At 56.6% G+C, this 18,143-nt stretch overlaps 1 protein-coding gene across 1 annotated transcript; it reads right to left on the reverse strand.

The window, feature by feature from the left end:
• Window positions 1–6,576: 6,576 nt before the first annotated feature.
• On the reverse strand, window positions 6,577–16,996 carry CCSAP (centriole, cilia and spindle associated protein). The gene is made up of 3 exons (XM_081114283.1): window positions 16,583–16,996; window positions 11,182–11,462; window positions 6,577–8,859 (listed from the first exon to the last, which is right to left on the reverse strand). Exons 1-3 carry the CDS (start codon window positions 16,971–16,973, stop codon window positions 8,683–8,685), a joined length of 849 nt encoding a protein of 282 aa, XP_080970409.1. The 5' UTR covers window positions 16,974–16,996; the 3' UTR covers window positions 6,577–8,682.
• Window positions 16,997–18,143: the final 1,147 nt, after the last annotated feature.

Genomic DNA, 18,143 nt, shown 5'->3' on the forward strand with positions numbered 1-18,143 from the left:
CTGTCCCGCACTCTGTTGGTTTTAAAGCATCTCCGTCCGGGTCCACTCAGGAGGGAGGCCCAGTCCCTGCTGCTCTGGGCGCTGCGGCCCCCCAGGCCCCGGCCTCGCCAGACGCGAGGGTGATGGACAGCGGGCCCTGGTCCCGCCGGGAACCACAGGGCTCGGGCCTCACTGCCGCTTTCCAAGCCTGTTTCTGTCCCGTGTCCCTTCTAAGGAAGCCGCCCAGTGGCGTTGACGTTAAAGGGATGCCACTGACACTCCGCACGGCTCAGTCCTCGGGGCCACACGCGGCTGACTCACGTGAGGCTGAGATGTATGTGGTATCGCAAGGACTCGTCCTCATATTTTAAAACGTCAGTGAAAAGCATAAATAGAACCGTCCTTTCCCGCTGAAGCTGGAAAGGGAAAGGCATCTTCGCTCGGATGCGCTCTCCCACTGGCCTCTCTAGTTCCCGCTGAGCCCACCCCGCGGCTGCGGCTGCTTTGCGGTCTGGTTTTGTTCGACAGCGGGCGGCAGGACCGCCCTGGGAGGACCTGGCATAAAACACAGTACGCACCCGTCTTAGCTCTTTCCCTTTTGCGTTTAAAAGCCTGAGTGTTTTACTCCGGAAAGATGGAGCAGGAAGCCGATTCTCGGACGGGGCTCCCGGGCCGACCTCCCTGGAAGCGGTCCGGCCAGTCGTCCACCGGCAGGAGTGTTTAAAGAGAAGTGGGAGGCTGGTTTGTAAGCGAGTCTTAGCGCAACCACAGGTACTGCAGGCGCCTTCCACAGCCTTTGACCAATAAAAGTTGCTGGATTCCAGCCCCTGGTGGTTCTCAGTGAAAGCATTTAGGGCAGCGGTTCTCAACCTGTGGCTCATGACCCCTTTGGGGGTCGAACAACCCTTTCACAGGGGTCGCCTGAGACCATCGGAAAACACATCTATAATTACATATTGTTTTTGTGATTCATCACTATGCTTTAATTATGTTCAATTTGTAACAATGAAAATACATCCTGCATATCAGATATTTATATTACGATTCATAACAGTAGCAACATTACAGTTATGGAGTAGCCACGAAAATAATTTTATGGTTGGGGGTCCCCACAACATGAGGAGCTGTATGAAAGGGTCGCGGCATGAGGAAGGTTGAGAACCACTGATTTAGGGGAAGGGGAGGGGAACTAGGGATTGGCCAGTGCAGGGCTGGCTCCCTGGCACCACCAGCCGATCCTGTCTCCTGATACCAAGGGCGTGTCCTGCAATGATTCAGTTCCCACACTGTCCACCTGGGGGCAGTATCGGACCCCACAGGTTAGGGCTTATTCTGCCCCATATGCACACACTTCAGGGGCCAACCACAAGCATCCAGGTAGTTCCCTCTGCTGATCACCTGGCCATAAATCCGCGTGCCCACACCCCCTCCTTGGGTGCCCCTCGCAGACACTGACAGGTTTCAGGAAGACAAGTGGCCAGGGAAGTGGTCGGCCATCACTCTAAGATGAGCGGATACTACCAGGCCGGCGTGGCTCAGGGGTTGAGCGTCGACCTATGAACCAGGAGGTCACGGTTCGATTCCCGGTCAGGGCACAGGCCCAGGTTGCAGGCTCCATCCCCAGTGGGGGGCGTGCGGGAGGCAGCCGATCCATGGTTCTCTCTCATCATGGATGTTTCTCTCTCTCTCTCCCTCTCCCTTCCTCTCTGACACCCATAAACATATATTTTTAAAAAGGAAGCCGCTTATTCTGTAAGCAGCACCCGCACGGGCTTGGGGCACCGTGGTTATGGAGCAGCCGCACGGGAACCCTGGGACATCAGGAAAGTGGGGCAGGGGGTACCCTCGGAAGGCAGGGGGAGCAGCAGCCTGGCCTACTTAGCCAGGGCCCAGGTCCTGCGGAAAAGACCTGATGAGCTTCAGCTGCTTTCACTGTTGGCTTAACGGGCTTGTTAACATGTTATTCCTTCGAAAACCTGAGTCTTTTTTAATATATGCAAATTCGGCTATTTTATTTATTTACTCCTCATTCAAGGATTTTCTTATCGATTTTAGAAAGGAAAGGAAAGAGAGAGAAGGTGGGAGAGCAATGGGAGAGAAACATCGACCAGTTGCCTCCCGTACATGCCCCCACCTGGGACTGAACCCGCAACCTTCTGGCCTAAGGTACAATGCCCCCACCCACGGAGGCACCCGGCCAGGGGGAAAGGTCTTTTTAGTGAAATTTCAGGGTTTTTATGCCCTTCTACCCCAAAAGCTCAGCACTTGAAATACGGTAATATTCACAGCGCCCTCCCAGCCAGGTTCAAGACCTGGCCAGGTGCAGCCTGCCCTCACCCCCACCCCCACCCCCACCCCTGGGCCCCAGTCTGGCTTAAGAATCACCAGTTTGGAATCTTCAGGCAGGTGGGGGAGGGCATAGGGAGAGTGGGAACGTCGTTTATGTCTGTTCCGTGTTTTCTCTAGATTTTAAAAGAACTAATACAGCCCATGCCTCCGGGAAATCAGGAAAACGGCTCGCTTACCGGATTGATGGCTTATTCTAAGAGACAGGAGCTCAGGAATCGTCCAGCGAGGAGATGCGCAGGGCAAGGTGTGGGCGAGTGCAGAGCCTCCGCATCCCTCTCCAGGGCACCCCGCTCCCCAACCTCCACTGCGTCCACCACCCAGCTCCGTGCCCAACACCAACCTCCAGCCCCTGTTCCCGCCCCGGAAGTGGGAGGGCAGGAAGGAAAGCCCATCCTCCAATCACAGGCCGGCTCCCAGGCAGCCAGCCCCATCCTCAGGTGTATCCACGCATCGCCGCATTAGCATACACAGGTGTGTTGGAAAGGGCTGTTGCAGGAATGGAGAGCAAGCCACCAAACACTGTGTTGCTCTTTCTTCATTCCCAGCGTTCCAGACTTCCTCCTGGTATTCTCTCTCTTTTGTCTAAATTGCATCCTTGCCCGGCCGGCGTGGCTCAGTGGTTGAGTGTTGACCAATGAACCAGGAGGTCAGGGTTCGATTCCTGGTCAGGGCACCTGCCACGGTTGCCAGCTTGATCCCCAGCCGATCAATGATTCTCATCATTGATGTTTCCATCTCTCCCTCTCCCTCTCTGAAACCAGTAAAATAAAAATGTTTTAAAAGGACATCCTCACCTATTCCTTTAAAGCAGCTCATCTGGCCGTCAGTTCTCCACGTTTCCTTTACCTGGTCGGGTTCCTGAGGGACGTTTCACTGGGTATAGAATTCTGAGTTGACAGTTACTTGCTTTCAGCACTTTGCATGTGCCACGTCCTCCTGGCCTCCTTAGATGAACAAACTCACTGTCGTTTGAAACGTCGTTTCGCTGTAGGTAATCTTTCCTTTTCTCTAGTTGCGTTCACATGCCCTTTGGTTTTCAAGCGTTTGCGATGGTCCTGGGGGGCTGGGATGTCTCCCGTTCACTCCGCCTGCTCGGGCGGTTTCCGCCATCAGGTTTGGGCCGCAGGTTCTGTGGGTGTCGGTTCCCATGTCAGTTCAGCTTTCAGAGCCCAGTGCTGTGGAGATCAGTCCGAGGTGTCCCCCAGGGGGCCAGCCCAGACGCCAGCTCAGGCCTCCTGGGTTTGCTATGCTAATCAGGACCAGCTCCACGGGTGAAAGGTGCGAGCAGGTGAGCGGGGCAGGGGCGAACCTGGGTCCACAGATAAACTTGGTGGAGTTACTTTCTTGAGCTCTTCCCTCTCTGCACTACCTGCTGGTTCCTTGAGACACCCCGTTACTGGGCCTTCAGCCCCAAAATGCCCACTTTTGTCACTGAGCCATGTCCTTTAGAGAGAAAAAATCACATGTCTCAGCCTCACTCTCTTCGCTGAAGAAGGAAGTTCCTGCCTCGGACCCGGGCTCCTGCAGGCTCCCCTTGGCAGCGGGGTGAGCTGGGGGCTCCCGCACGAAACACAGAGGAAAAGGAGAGAGAAAGGGGTGCCCCCCCACCCGGGTGTCCCCCCACCCCCGCTCACTGAGTGTTCTGTCCCTCAACCAGACGTCGCCACAACCCGGCACCTCTGTGCCCACCTCTTCACTGAATTCAGGCTGGGAGATACCAAGCCATTTTTTAAGAAGATTTTTTAATTATTAATACTTTTTAAAATATATGTTTATTGGTTTCAGAGAGGAAGGGAGAGGGAGAGAGAAATATCCATGATGAGAGAGAATCATTGACTGGCTGCTTCCTGTGCGCCCCCTACTGGGGATGGAGCCCACAACCCGGGCATGTGCTCTGACCAGGAATCGAACCGTGACCTCCTGGTTCATAGACAGACACTCAACCTCTGAGCCACGGATAGTTCGACTCAACACCCGTCGAAAGTATCGAACGCATCTTGCTAAACCTTTCTCTGATGACACACCCATCTAGGAGTCGATGTGACCGCACGTGTTCACCCGCGGACGTGCTCACCAGAATTCGTCCCCACAAAGCAGAAGTCCCATCGGGTCACAGTCACTCACTTTATTCACATTTTTTTTCCAAGTCACTGCGATATTAAATAGAAGCAAAAAGCAATACATGGATCTTAGAAAAGACAGCCCCCACCCCCAGGGCCTGAGCGGTGAGGCCGTAAGCGCCCAGGCGCTGTTCCCGCGGAATGGTACTGAACGCAGTGCTCACACTGAACTTACCACATGGGGAGTTTTGCTAATTATTATTCTTATTTTTAATCCAAAAAGAAGCTTCTACTGTCTCCCTTCAGGTGTCCTGCCTGAACGAACACCTTCATCCAGGTGTTCCCACCGCATACTAGCGGGCTGGCGGGGACAGATTGGGCCGGAAACCTCCACGCAGCTCCTGGCACAGAATTCGCTATGAAGCACACACACCCTGACCCCCAAGAACCCCCACTTCCTCCGACTGCACAAACACCCACTTCTCTGCTAACATCCTGAAGTGGCCGGCTCACATTTTCCGGGACCACTTTTAAAATATCAAACGATCACAACACAATCCCAGGGGCCTTCTGCGTCAGGCGTTAGCGGTTTGGTCCCCAACCGACGCAGAACCAGGCTTTAGCAACCGCAGCACCATTTTAAATCGAGCCTAGTGACGTGTAAAATGATCCACTAAACCATTTTTTGACCAAAGCCGTCAACAAGAAAAGTCTTTATTTCTAACATAGCTTTCACCTCACTCCCTCTTCACCAGTAATACTTCGGAATGTTTTAAGGATCAGGCACTGTAACCCTCCACATATAAAATCTCTGCCCAGGAGAGCATTATCAATTTAAAGAAGGAGAGAAATACCCTAGAGGTTGTTTGTTTGTTTTTTTAAACCTACAAATGGTGCAGTATTCTGGTTTTGTGGTTTTGTTTTAATATATATTTTTTATTGATTTCAGAGAGGAAGGGAGAGGGAGAGATAGAAACATCCATGATGAGAGAGAATCATGGATCGGCTGCCTCCTGCACGCCCCCTACTGGGGATCGAGCCTGCAACCGGGAATGGAACAGTGACCTCCTGGTTCACAGGTCAACGCTCAACCACTGAGCCACACTGGCCAGGCCAGTATTCTGTTTTGGATGTTATGGTTTCCAATAACCCAAACAGCCGCCATTCTCCCAGGGGACTGAGTTACCTGAGTTTCCCAGCATAAAAGTACAAAGCTATCTAATATTAATAAAAGGCCTGAGGCCGAAACACCCTAACGCTGTAACGACCAAAGACCGGCGCGGGTGGGCGGGGCTGCGCGATTTCGCGCGCTGGGCTTCTAGTTACATATAAAGTGGCATAAATAAGCGCCCACTATAAGATGAGCCATTAAGAGAATTCCTTTATAAACTTTTAAAAACGTTTCTATGTGCTTAGGAATTTCACGGGGAGGGGTGGCACCCACATACCCAGAGGTACCAAGTGAGTCGTTTTTCAGGTTTTTTTAAAAAAATAAAAAGAATGAATTCCATTTTACTTCTCATTCACCTAGGTCCAGCGAGTGCCAACGTGAAGCCTTTGACTTCTCTTCATAACAGTAACACAGAAACTTGGCAAATTGTTTTAATTCCGCGCTTAAAGCCAACATTTTGAAAGTCTACGTAGCAATGATTTTATTCCATCGTTTAAATATCCCTGGATTCTCGAGCAGTTTCAAACTTTGCACCAAGAAAGGGGATTTTACACTACCTGCTTGTTTTGCAAGTCCGCCCAAGACTTAAAGAACATGATTACATATTCGTAATCATCAAATCGTTACAACTTAAAACATTTCATAGGCTCAAAAGTTAACTTGAAACCTTAATGACGTGGACACAGGAGGGGTCTCACAATTCACTTGTGTGAATCTACTCATTGTTCATGCACATTAAAATTACTTTAAAAATCTTGGTCATTTGTCCTTTATTTAAAAAAGGCGGGGGGGGGGGGGGGGAGCCCTAGCTGGTTTGTCTCAGTGGATAGAGCGTCGGCCTGTGGACTGAAGGGTACAGGGGTTTAATTCCGGTCAAGGGCACGTACCTCGGTTGCAGGCTCCTCCCTGGCCCGGGCCCTGGTCAGGCATGTGCAGGAAGCAACCAATTGATGTCTCTCTCACATCGATGTTTCTCTCTGTCCTTCCCCGTCCCTTCCACTCTCTCTAAAAATCAATGGGAAGATATCCTGGGGTGAGGAGAAGGCGGGAAATGGCCAGTATCGCCCTCTAGGTTTTCCCAGATCGCCCCCTGGGCTGTCAGGAGTAAGCTCATTAAATACGAGTGTTTCCTGAAGGAAGGGGTGTGGCTTATTGAAAGCCTAGAGAAAGCTGGGTCTTTTTTTTTTTTTTTTTAAATGTTTTTATTAATTTCAGAGAGGAAGGGAGAGGGAGAGAGAGAGAAAGACATCCATGATGAGAGAGAACCATGGATCGGCTGCCTCCTGCACGCCCCACACAGGGGATGGAGTCTGCAACCAGGAATCAAACCGTGACCTTCTGGTTCATAGGTTGACGCTCACCCACTGAGCCACACTGGCCGGGCGGGAAGCTGGGTTTCTAAGGCAGTCTGTCAGGGTGCAGGTGGGGAGTTGGGGGGGTGGGAGGGATCTCTTCCCTAAGATTGTCAGTTGCAACATAAGCACTTGGGCGGAATGGCTAACCCCGAACCCGGACAGCAGGGGGTGGCCTGACGATCGGCGACACCGCACCAACCACGCTGATTCCCCTCCCAGTCCTTGCAGGGTCTCAGGGCTTTAACGGCCACAGCAAGAGCGACCAGCACCCCTCGCAGGGCCACGCCGGACCCCAGCGAGCCTCCTCCTGTTCAATTCACCCCTCACCGAGCAGGAGCGCGCTCCGCCCGGTGACTCCCCTCAAAACGCCCCACACCAGCTTCAAAGTCTTTTTAAAAAAATAAATAAAAGCTCCTGGCCCTTCCGTAGGAGTTTCCAAAGCTTAACACCGTTGTCAGTCGACATCATGTGAAGTTTTATGTGGAATAAGACACACGTGTGTTCTAAAGAGCGAGCATCATCCTGCAAAGACCCAGAGGAGAGGAGAGAAGTACCAGGGAAACGCTCCACCTCGCACCCAACACCAGCTTCGCCTCCACACCCTCCCGGCGCCCGGCTGGCCAGGCACCCGTCTCCCCTCGCCCATGGGATTCAGCACCCATCCCTCCTGTAGACCCTCTGCCGGGTGGGAACCAGGGTTTCCTAAAACCACTCTTTCTTCCCCAAAAGCAAGTGGACTGAGAGACGGAGCCCTTCATTCCTGCACAGCCTCCCACGGGCACCCACACACCGTTCTGCATGAGGCCTGCTGGCTAGGAATGGATTCCAACCGGAGCCTGAATGTGCCACAGTCACGCTTCGCCATCGGTGAGGTCCGTGGAGGGAAAAGTCGAGAAGTTCGGGGGGGGGGAGGGGGAGCATCCCGAAGGGCACCTGACTCACGGCCCCTCACCCCCCACAAGCAAGCAAGACCGGCTCCGTTTACTCCCTGGGATTCCAGGCCGTCCTGAATGCCACGCCCACGGTCACGGGAGGGAGGGGTCCACCTCTAGGAAAATCTCACAATAAAAAAGCAAATCGACACGACGGTCTGACTCCCAGGACACGCCAGCGTCCGCTCCGCACCCTGGAACGCATCTGACCTGCGAAATGACAGGCGCCCACGCGGTGGCTTGAGGACACAGGACGCTCCCCGAGCCCAGGAAACTCGTGGCGATCACAGCCGCCCAAGGTGCCGAACCGAAACATGACGCAGGTTCCCGCTGCGTGACACGCGGATCCACGTTCCTGCCGAGACTCCCGTGGACGTGACACTGGCTCACGCAGCACCGTGAGTCTGATGCCGACGACGGGAGGATCGACCGTGGAATCTGGAAAAGCTGTTCAGGTTGGGAGGAGGCCCCGCCTGCCCCAAACTCCCGGGAAAAAATACCGAGTCTGAAGCATCTCTAGCCATTTTAAAGGCATTGGGTGTTGATGTCTGAAAAGATTAAGATGCTCTGAGACGAAGCCCGCACAGGGAGAGCAAAGACGTAGGGCGTTATCTTCGTCAAGAAGCAAACGTCGATGGCTTCGCGGTCGCCTGCTGCCCAGGCCGGGGCCCGGGGCGCCCCCAAAGGGCAGCATCTTTAGGGAACCCCCTAAGGAACCTGGCACCAGGGGCTGGTTTCTCAAACCCACGACCTGGTCCTTCTGCTGTTTGCGGTTTTGATAGTTTGTTCTCTTTTATTGGTGCTTCTCAAGGAGGCAGTGCCGGCGGCCTCCCCCGTCACGCGCGGGCCGAGTAGCATCGCATGTACTCCGTGACCCACGGGCTCTCCGAGGCGGCCGCCTTGGCCCTCCTGCTCTTCTCCACGTCCACCGAGTGCGCCCGCTGCCTCTGAGCCACCAGCCTCCTCTTTTCCACCTGCCTTCTGTTCTTGGCCCGTAATGCCGACTCGTGAATCTAAGGAGAGTTCATAAAGGAAAAGGAGAAATAACGTCAGCGGCTTTTTGAACGGATTTGCAAGGATATCTGAATGTTTAATATTTAAATTTTAAATATTTAATATTTGCAAGGATAACTTAAGTGGCTTTGGAACTGATTTGTGCTCGGCTGGTGTGGCTCAGTGGTTGAGCATCATTGGACCCACCAACCAAGAGGTCCCCAATTCGGTTCCCAGTCAGGGCACATGCCTGGGTTGTAGGTTCAATCCCCACTGGGGGGCGTGCAGGAGGCAGCCAATCAATGTTTCTCTCTCATCGATATTTCTATCTATCCCTCTCCCTTCCTCTCTAAAAATCAACAACATATTTTTTTAAAAAAATAATATTTACAATGAGGTCGCCAGAAGCGGGCAGAGGCACGCCCAGTCCCCGCCCCCCCCCCCCCCGACTCTCAGCACAGAAGTCAGTGCCCCTGGCCTCCGTGACATGCCCACGCACCTGAAAATGTCCACTGGACTGACCTCCAGACATAAATGGTGAGCCGCTCACTGGCATGAGTCTCTAGAAATGGGCTCTGGAAAATTACTGGATCCGCTTAGCATTCAGCATGGGCACATATTCCATTAAAGGACTTGAAATGTTTTACAGCAAAACAGTTAAAAAGAAAAAAAAAATCCTCCGGGGATTTTGCCACCTTGGACATTTGATGCCATAGATAAACCTGGTTAAACCTCACCCCGGGGACCAGGCGGTCTTTGTTAAACCCCAGCTCTGTTGTCTCAAATATCCCTCTAGCTCACGCCATCTGCCAGGGTTTAGAAGGCTGTTCGGTAAAAACGTGATTAGGGCATTTAATCAGAATTCAAACCTTCTGCGCTTTCTCCTCTTGCTTCTTTTTTTTAAATATATTTTTTTATTTATTTCGAAGGGAAAGGGAGAGAGAGAGAGAGAAACATCAACGATGAGAGAGAATCATGGATCGGCCGCCTCCTGCACGCCCCCTACTGGGGATCGAGCCCACAACACGGGCATGTGCCCTTGACCGGAATCGAACCCGGGACCCTTCAGTCCGCAGGCCGGCGCTCTATCCACTGAGCCACTCCGGCCAGGGCTCCTTCTGCTCCCTTCCATTCATTCCTTGCTTCAGGCTGCAGTCATAACGCGAACCTGGGTCACTGGTTTGTGGCTCTGCACTCGAGGGCCCTCCCCTCTGACACGCTCTCAGGACGTGGAACAGGAGCAAGGCCTCAGGTGGGGGAGCAAGAGGCACCCCATGTCTGAGCAGGGGAAACATTACCCACCATTCGCATCCACTCCCAGGAGCAAAGGGCGACCTCACGGACAAACCAGGGACAAAGGAGCCGAGGGAACACCAGGCAGCACAGCCGAAGGGCCTGGCGACCTCCCCAGGCACCCACGGCCGATCCGGACGGGCAGCCGCCAGCCCTGTGTGCCCCTCTCCACACCCCCTGGACTCCACCCACTCCCTCCCAGGTAAACCCTTGCAGGCACCCCTGGCCTCCTGGCAGAATCCCCGGTCCCCAGGGAGCCGGCACCCCGAATCCTCCTGCTGGCTCATCAGACGCCCCGTTCTGGACTTCCCTTGGCGCCGTACCAGCCCCTCAGATCTGCACGGCCCCCGAGCAGCCCAGGGACCACAGGGGGGCACCCAATGAGGGGCAGGCAGTGTGTTTCAGCTCCAGGCCCAGAGAAGCCAGGCCACCAGCCACAGCGACGTCAGGGCCAGCTGCGTGGAGGAAGCACCCCTGCCCTGGTGCCGGCCAGTCCATCCGTGGACACCACAGCCCTGAATGGACACCCCTGGGAAGCTGCTGAGTGTTCTACTGAGATCTCCCCCTGGGACCCCCTAAAGTCTCCGCCCTTAAAACTATTAGGATGGCCCGGCCAGTGTGGCTCAGTGGTTGAGCGTCGACCTTTGAACCAGGGGGTCATGGTTGGATTCCCGGTCAGGGCACAGGCCCGGGTTGCAGGCTCGATCCCCAGCGTGGGGCGTACAGGAGGCAGCTGATCAGTGATTCTCTCATCATGGATGTTTCTATCTCTCTCTCCCTCTCTCTCTGAAATCAATAAAAATATTAAAAAAATAAAAATAAATAGTAAAACACTTAGGATGGAGGACCCAGCGCACTGTCCCTCCAAGGAGCTCACCTGTGCCTCCCCCTCCCCCTCCCTCCAAGGGGTAATTAAGAGGCGGGCTGCACGCTCACCACACACACACACACACACGTGTGCGTACATGCACACACACACACGCGCGCGCGCGCACACATGCACACACACATACACAGACGCACACACATACACACACACACACACGCACCTCGTGCACGGGCGCGGAAGCACAGACGTTGTGTGTTCTTTGGCTCCCTGTGTCCGTCCGTCGCTCCCCCCACCCGTACAGGGCGAAGGGATGCTTGTTTTCTCTCGTTTTACTTGACGATCTCTGAGGACTTCGGAGCGCTTTCCTGCTGCCTCTGGCGAACAAGGCGCTGGGGTGCTGGCGCGGTTTGGTGCCGCCGGGCAGGCGGTCCGTGCCCACCCCTGCCGCTCCGATCTCCTCTTCAGGCTTCTCCTTCACGCCTTTTCCTGGCGACGCTTTTTCTAAGAGAAGACAACACAAGAGGAAGACGCTTTAAAATCAGGGTTGCGAATAGTTCCTTTAACCCAGCGGTTCTCAACCTGGGGGTCGCGACCCCTTTGGGGGTCGAACGACCCTTTCACAGGGGTCGCCTAGGACCATCGGAAAACACATACATAATTACATATTGTTTTTGCGATTCATCACTATGCTTTAATGATGTTCAATGTGTCACAATGAAATTGGGGGTCACCACAGCATGAGGAACTGTATTAGAGGGTCGCGGCATGAGGAAGGTTGAGAACCGCTGCTTTAACTAGTTGGGCTGCAGGATACATTATGCTTCACTGAGTCAGGAACGTGTTCACCGATCCCTCCATTCGCATGTTCCGCTTAAAGCAGAAATGCACAAACAAGCAAGTGTAACTCCTTTCAAACCAGCGGCCCTATTTTTACCTTATTTACTTTTTTTTTCTTTTAAAGAATAGTTTATTGATTTTGAGAGAGAGAGGGAGAAGAGAGAAACATTGATGAGAGTGAACCATCCATTGGCTGCCTCCTGCACGCCCCCCACTGGGGACCGAGCCAGCCACCCTGTCACGTGCCCTGACCAGGAATCGAACCAGCGACCTTGCCGTGCCTGGGACGACGCCCAACCAGCTGAGCCACACCGACCAGGGCCGACCCCATTTTTAAATCAACGACAAACGGAGCAAGGCTGAGCCAAGCCTATTCAAAGGCAGCTACTGTCACTCAGGTTCTGAGACTAAATATTCAAAGTAAGACATCTCTTCCCCGGTGGCATGGCTCAGCGGGTGAGCGCTGACCTGTGAACCAGAAGGTCACCGTTTGATTCCCAGTTAGGGTATGTGCCCTGTTGCGGGCTCCATCCCCAGCAGGGGGCGTGCAGGAGGCAGCCGATCCATGATGCTCTCTCTTCATTGATATTTCTCTCTCTCTCACACCCTCTCTCCCTTCCTCTCTGAAATCAATTTAAATTTTTTTAAGTAAAGGATCTCTTCGGCCTAAGGGCTTTCTCCAAACTCCCAAGACAAATCCCCGGCCTCGATGCCCGGGTCCCGGGAGAATCCGGATTTGTGAGGATCACCCAGCAGCTGCAGGGGTTCGTTTTTAAGTCACTCAACTCGAGCTCCCAGCTCCCATCACTCCCGATGTTCCACGCTCTGGACAAGGCTGCGCGTGGCTCTACACGCTCCCGGGAAGAGGTAGCTGGTGACCTCTACCCGACAGGCCCATCACAATAGGCTGTGGTTTCCATGGTTACCCACCTGGTGCACAGCCCCACATCCCCAGGGTGAAGAGCTACAGACGTGGGAGCCGTGTGTTAAGGGGCTGGCCCTCCATTTGCATCAGAAATGCCCCCGTGACCACAGGCCACATGTCCCCCACGCTGTCGGCAGAGCCGGGGCCGGTGGGACGGCCTGCCCGCCCCACGGTGAACACTCCAAAGCACGACCATCTCCCCTCATGGCCTTTCGTGGTTCTGCCGGCATCGCTGTTTATAAACCCCCTGTTTTGGGTAAAGGCTGTGTTGTCCTGTTTTGTGTAAACCCTTTGAGAGCCTTCGCTCCCTGGCAGCCTACACTTCCCTCCAAATAAAGGCTCCTCTGCATCCAGGCCATGCCTCCCAGTCGTGGGTCTGAAGCAGGGGTCCTCATGCAAATACAAATACTGTATTTGTTCCCGTTTTGTTTTTTTACTTCAAAATAAGATATGTGCAGTGTGCATAGGAATTTGTTCATAGTTTTTTTTAAACTATAGTCCGGCCCTCCAACGGTCTGAGGGACAGTGAACTGGCCCCTTGTTTAAAAAGTTTGAGGACCCCTGGTCTGAAGGGTACCCCCTGCTCTGGAGGCTCCAGAATTGGGTGCTGGTTAGGATTTGCTGGATTGCTCTTCCCAAATCTCTTCGCCTTTTAAAGACATAGTCTTCTTCCTTACCACTTTCACTTGCTTCTGTCCACATTCCCTTTTATAATATTTATATATATTTTTAATTGATTTCAGAGAGGAAGGGAGAGAGAGAGAGAAACATCCATGATGAGAGAGAATCATGGATCAGCTGCCTCCCGCACACGCCCCGCACTGGGGATCAAGCCTACGACCCGGGCATGTGCCCTGACCGGGAATCGAACCCTGACCTCCTGGTTCACAGGTGGACGCTCAACCCACTGAACCACACCGGCCAGGCTCCGTGTTCCCTCTAAAGAACAGTGAGCCCTGCACGGGCAGTCCAACTCAGGGGCCTTGACAGATCACCTGTCATGCCTATCGACAATGACCTTGACTCCACCAAAGTGAACATCCAACTAAGTAATTCAGAAATAGAGAGACAGAGAGAGAGAGAGAGAGAGAGAGAGAGAGAGAGAGAGAGAGAACAATGCAAGAAACCTCCCCAGAATTACAAAACACTAGTTCCACTAGAAGAGAGAAGACGCCAACAGGTTCCCAAGCGGGGGAGGTGCCGTCTACAACAGAACAAGGATCAGACTGAGCCGAAACTGTGCCGGCAACTTCACAAGTTCCACCCCCGCCCGGCGATGCCTCCAGATATTGAGACAACTCCTTCCAACCCAGAATCCCCTGCCCGGCCACCACCTGGCTGAACTGTGAGGGCAGAAGAGGGCTACCCTTCCACATGCAAGGTCTCGGAAGACTAACCTCTCACACCGCCTTTCTCAGGAAGCTACCAGGAGGGGCTCAGCCAGGAAAGAAGACGCCGGAGAAGCCATACAACGAGGCTCCCACCCGGCCAGAAGGCCAGGAGTCCCGGGGCGGTGGCCACGGGCCCTCCCCAGGCACCACCCGGCCGCCGCCGCCAAGAGCAGCCACCGGGCCGGATGGAAGTGGGTCAGAGGCCCCGGGAGGGACGGCCGACGATGGCCTGAGCGATAGTGAACCTGACGCGCTGGCTGGATTGTGAAAGAAACAAGAGGGATCATGGCAAACAATGTAGGGCAGCTTCTTTTTTTTTTAATCCTCACCCGAGGATATTTTTCCATTGGTTTTTAGAGAGAGTAAAAGAGAGAGGGAAAGACTGAGAGAAACATCGATGGGTTGCCTCCTGCACGTGCCCCGACCAGGGCCCGGGCCGGGGAGGGGCCTGCCACCAGGGTACGTGCCGTTGACTAGAATCGAACCTGGGACTCTTTGGTCCGCAGGCCGACGCTCTATCCACTGAGCCACACCAGCCAGGGCAATGTAGGGCAGCTCTGAGCCACACGTGCACAGGCACAAAAGTGTAGACACTCATCGTGAAGCAAGCAAACGCCATGATGCCTGTATGTACAGGGTGTAGCAATGGGCCGTGTGTATGGGTTAGGACAGAGGTAAGAAGAGAGCCAATAAATAATGTTAAAAACTTAAAGAACTCAGGACACACACACACACACACACACAAATAAATAAATAAACTCAGGACGTGTCAGTGAAAGCAACGCTACTCGAAGTCACAGAAATAAACACCAAAGGAAAATCCAGAGGAGTCGGAAGTGGTCCGGAAGGAATAGGCAGTTGGTATGTGTGTGGCAGGAGCGGCTCTGTCTTTGTAATAAGGCGTATCTCTATATATAAAAGCCCAGCAACTGATCGGGCAGAATCACCAGATGCTAGGATGCACACTGCTGAGGCCAACCAGCTGATCCGGCCCCATCAGCGCCCCCACCCTGATCAGGGGCGGCCGGCAGCCAACCTCCTGAGTTCCCTCCCCCCAGCCCCACCCCGAATGGGCCCACATCTGACAGGGCCGGTGGACCCCACACCGGGCCTCTAGTAGAACTATATGATTCTGTGTGTATATGCGGCTTCAGTAAAAACAAGAATTACATGTTTATGTTTTACAGAAACCCAAGAGTCCTCATCATTCTAGTATATAAAACCGGCCACTGCCCAGCTGACATAACTCAGGGGTTGAGCATCGACCTATGAACCAGGAGGTCAGGGTTGGATTCACCATCAGGGCACATGCCTGTGTTCTGGGCTCAATGCCCAGTGGGGGGGGGGGGCGTGCAGGAGGCAGCCGATCGATGATTCGCATCATTGATGTTTCTCTCTCTCTCTCTCTCCCTCTCCCTACTGGTCTGAAATCAATAAAAACCTATTTTTTAAAATGACGGTGCTACCTGATTATTTTGCACCTTGCAGGAGAAAAATACATATTCTGAGACCAGTGGCCGGAAGGGTACTGCGCTCTGTCAACTGCAGTTCTTTTTCTCGCTAGACGAGCCTCTGTAAAACCCAGGCACCACCTTAGAGGGCGGCAGGAGGCACCGCTGGCTACTGTATCCCAGGGGTTCAACCTGGCCCTTACCACCGGCGAGAATCCCCCGGCCCCCGCCCCCCCAAATCCCGCCTCCCGGGCTGAGTCCCCAACTCTGCAGCCTCTGGGCAGGAAAGAAAGGGGAAAGGGGAGGACCAGGGCTGAGACAGCAGGGGCGCAGCTTCCCCCCAGGGGCCATGTTCCAGCTCCTGCTGTGAGCGAGGGAAGCGGAGGGGACCCCGCGCCCGCCAGGCCCTCGCCCCGCCCGCCCGCCCGCGTGACGTCACACTCTGCGTAAACAAATACAAACTCCTCCCCGGCCCAGGTCCCGGGGTTCACTCCCAACACAACAGGGCGGTGGGTCTCAGCCTCCGAGAGTCGCCTTTGAGCCTCCGACCAAAGCTGGGCTCTTCTCATTTAAAAAAAAATGGGGGCTTAGGAATACACGGGTGGGGGTTCGCGGGCTCCCTAAGGCCCCCTGGCCCTCGCTGCTGGCTGGAGCCCCCTGATTAGGGAAGTAAGCGGGGGAAGGGAGCGGAGCGGGGACGGAGGCGGGTTGACATCTGCCTTATATTGTCTAGGGGGGCGGACGCCCCGTTCGTTAAGGGGATAAAGCAGCCCCGGCCGGTGTGGATCAGTGGGTAGAGCGTCGGCCTGTGGACCACAAGGGTCCCGGGTTCGAATCCGGTCCAGGGCAGGTACCTCGGGTGCAGGATCCTCCCCGGCCCGGGCCCTGGTCGGGGCGCATGCAGGAGGCCCCCCCATCGGTGTTTCCCTCGGTCCCTCCCTCCCCCTGCCCCTCACGCCGCGAGCAACGGGCCGAGGGGGCACCTCCATCCTCTGAGCACCCCCCCACCCCCGGTACCTGGCACAGACGTGTCCTCCGCGTCCCCGGCCTCCGCGTCCCTGGCCTCCGCGTCCCCGGCCTCCGCGTCCCCGGCTTCCGCGGCCTTCGCGGCCGGCTCCTCCTGGGACCCGCGCGCCCGCTGGGCCGGCCCCTCCGCGGGCGGCGGCGGCGAGGCCGAGGCGCACCGGGGCGCGGGGCTCCCGGCGCCCGACGACGCCGAGGACCCCGAGTCGTCCGAGGAGCCCGCGGGGCGCCAGGCGTCCCAGAGCCAGGGCGCGTGCGCCTGCTCCAGCAGCCGGCGGCCGCGGCGGTAGTGCAGCAGCTCCCGGTAGCAGGGCGCGTACTCGGCCCAGCGCGGGTCCCGGTAGCGCTTCATGTACTCGCTCTTCACGCCGCGGCCCGGGGACATGGCGCCGCCGCCCGCCCGCCTCGGGGCCCGCCGATCCCGCCGCCGCCGCCGCCTGCGAAAGCCGGGACACGACACGGAGGCGCGTCCTGCCGCTCCGGCCGCCGGGCCCGCCGCGACATTTAAATCCGAGCCCCGCCCGGACGGGCAGACGGACAGACGGGGTGGGGCGCGGGAGGCGGGGCTCGGGGCGGGGCTCGGGGCGGGAGGGGGCGCGGTGGAAAGAGGGGCGGGGCTAGGCCTGGGGCGTGGCGGGAGGCTGAACTAGGGGGCGTGGCTGTGTGGGAGGCGGGGCTAGGGGCGGGGCGCGGGCTAAGGAGGGGCGGGGCTAGGGCTCCGGGCAGACAGGGGCGCGGGGATGCGGGGCGGGGAGGCGCGGAGGGGAGCGGGGTACAGGAGAGGCGGGGCGGGGGGAGAGGAGAGGCGGGGCGCGGCGCGGGAGTGGGCGGCCAGCTTCGGGGGGGCGGGGTCCTGGGGGCACCTGCTGGCGAGGCGTCTCCCCCGCACCCAGGTCCGGGAGCCTCGGTGGGGAGAGGGCGGAGCGGCCCGGGCTGCGGGAGGGGGGGTCACCCGGGAAGGCGACTGGGCAGCGTGCGAGCCAGGACTGCGGGCGGGGCGGGGCCCGAGGGCGGCGGGAGCGGGGAGGGTGGGGGAGGAGGAGGCCGAGGAACCGTGGACGCGAGCGCGGGGCCGGGAGCGGGGTTCCCGGGAGCGGGGGGGGGGTGGGGCGGGGGCCCGCGGCCGCTGAGCGCCCTCCGGGGCGGGCTTACCTCCGCCAGCCGCGCCGGCCCGTCCTCCGCGGTGGCGCAGCAACCCGAGCGGCCCGCTGTCCGCGCGCTCCTCCCGCGCAGGACGTCGCCGATGGCGGCCCGGTTGCCGCGGCAGCCCCGCCGGCGGAGACGCCGCCTCCGTCCCCGTCCCCGGAGCAGGCGCCTCCCCCGCGCGCTCCCCGCCGGCTCCGTGGGGGCGGCTGCTGCAGCGCAGAGCGCGGCGCGCGAGGGCGCCGGCGGGTGGGCCGCCCTGGGGACCAGGCCCAGGTCGCTGTACCCCCCGATTAGGCGCTGCCCCGGCGCCCCTGAGGGTCCGAGCTGCCCCCTGTCCGGGGACCACCTGGCCGCACCGCGCACCTGCGCTGGACGCGTTTCCCAGAAACACCCACGTCCACCGGCGGCT

This window comes from Myotis nattereri (genome assembly GCF_964212035.1).
Source record: "Myotis nattereri genome assembly, chromosome: 20".
NCBI lineage: Eukaryota > Metazoa > Chordata > Mammalia > Chiroptera > Vespertilionidae > Myotis > Myotis nattereri.

What these genes read in the sequence shown, in the direction of transcription:
- CCSAP (XM_081114283.1), bottom strand. Translation starts at nt 16,973, where the DNA reads ATGTCCCCGGGCCGCGGCGTGAAGAGCGAGTACATGAAGCGCTACCGG. An exon ending in GGAGGACACGTCTGTGCCAG is followed by an intron (nt 11,463 to 16,582) that starts GTACCGGGGGTG and finishes GTCTTCTCTTAG; the next exon opens with AAAAAGCGTCGCCAGGAAAA. An exon ending in CTTCCGCGCCCGTGCACGAG is followed by an intron (nt 8,860 to 11,181) that starts GTGCGTGTGTGT and finishes AACTCTCCTTAG; the next exon opens with ATTCACGAGTCGGCATTACG.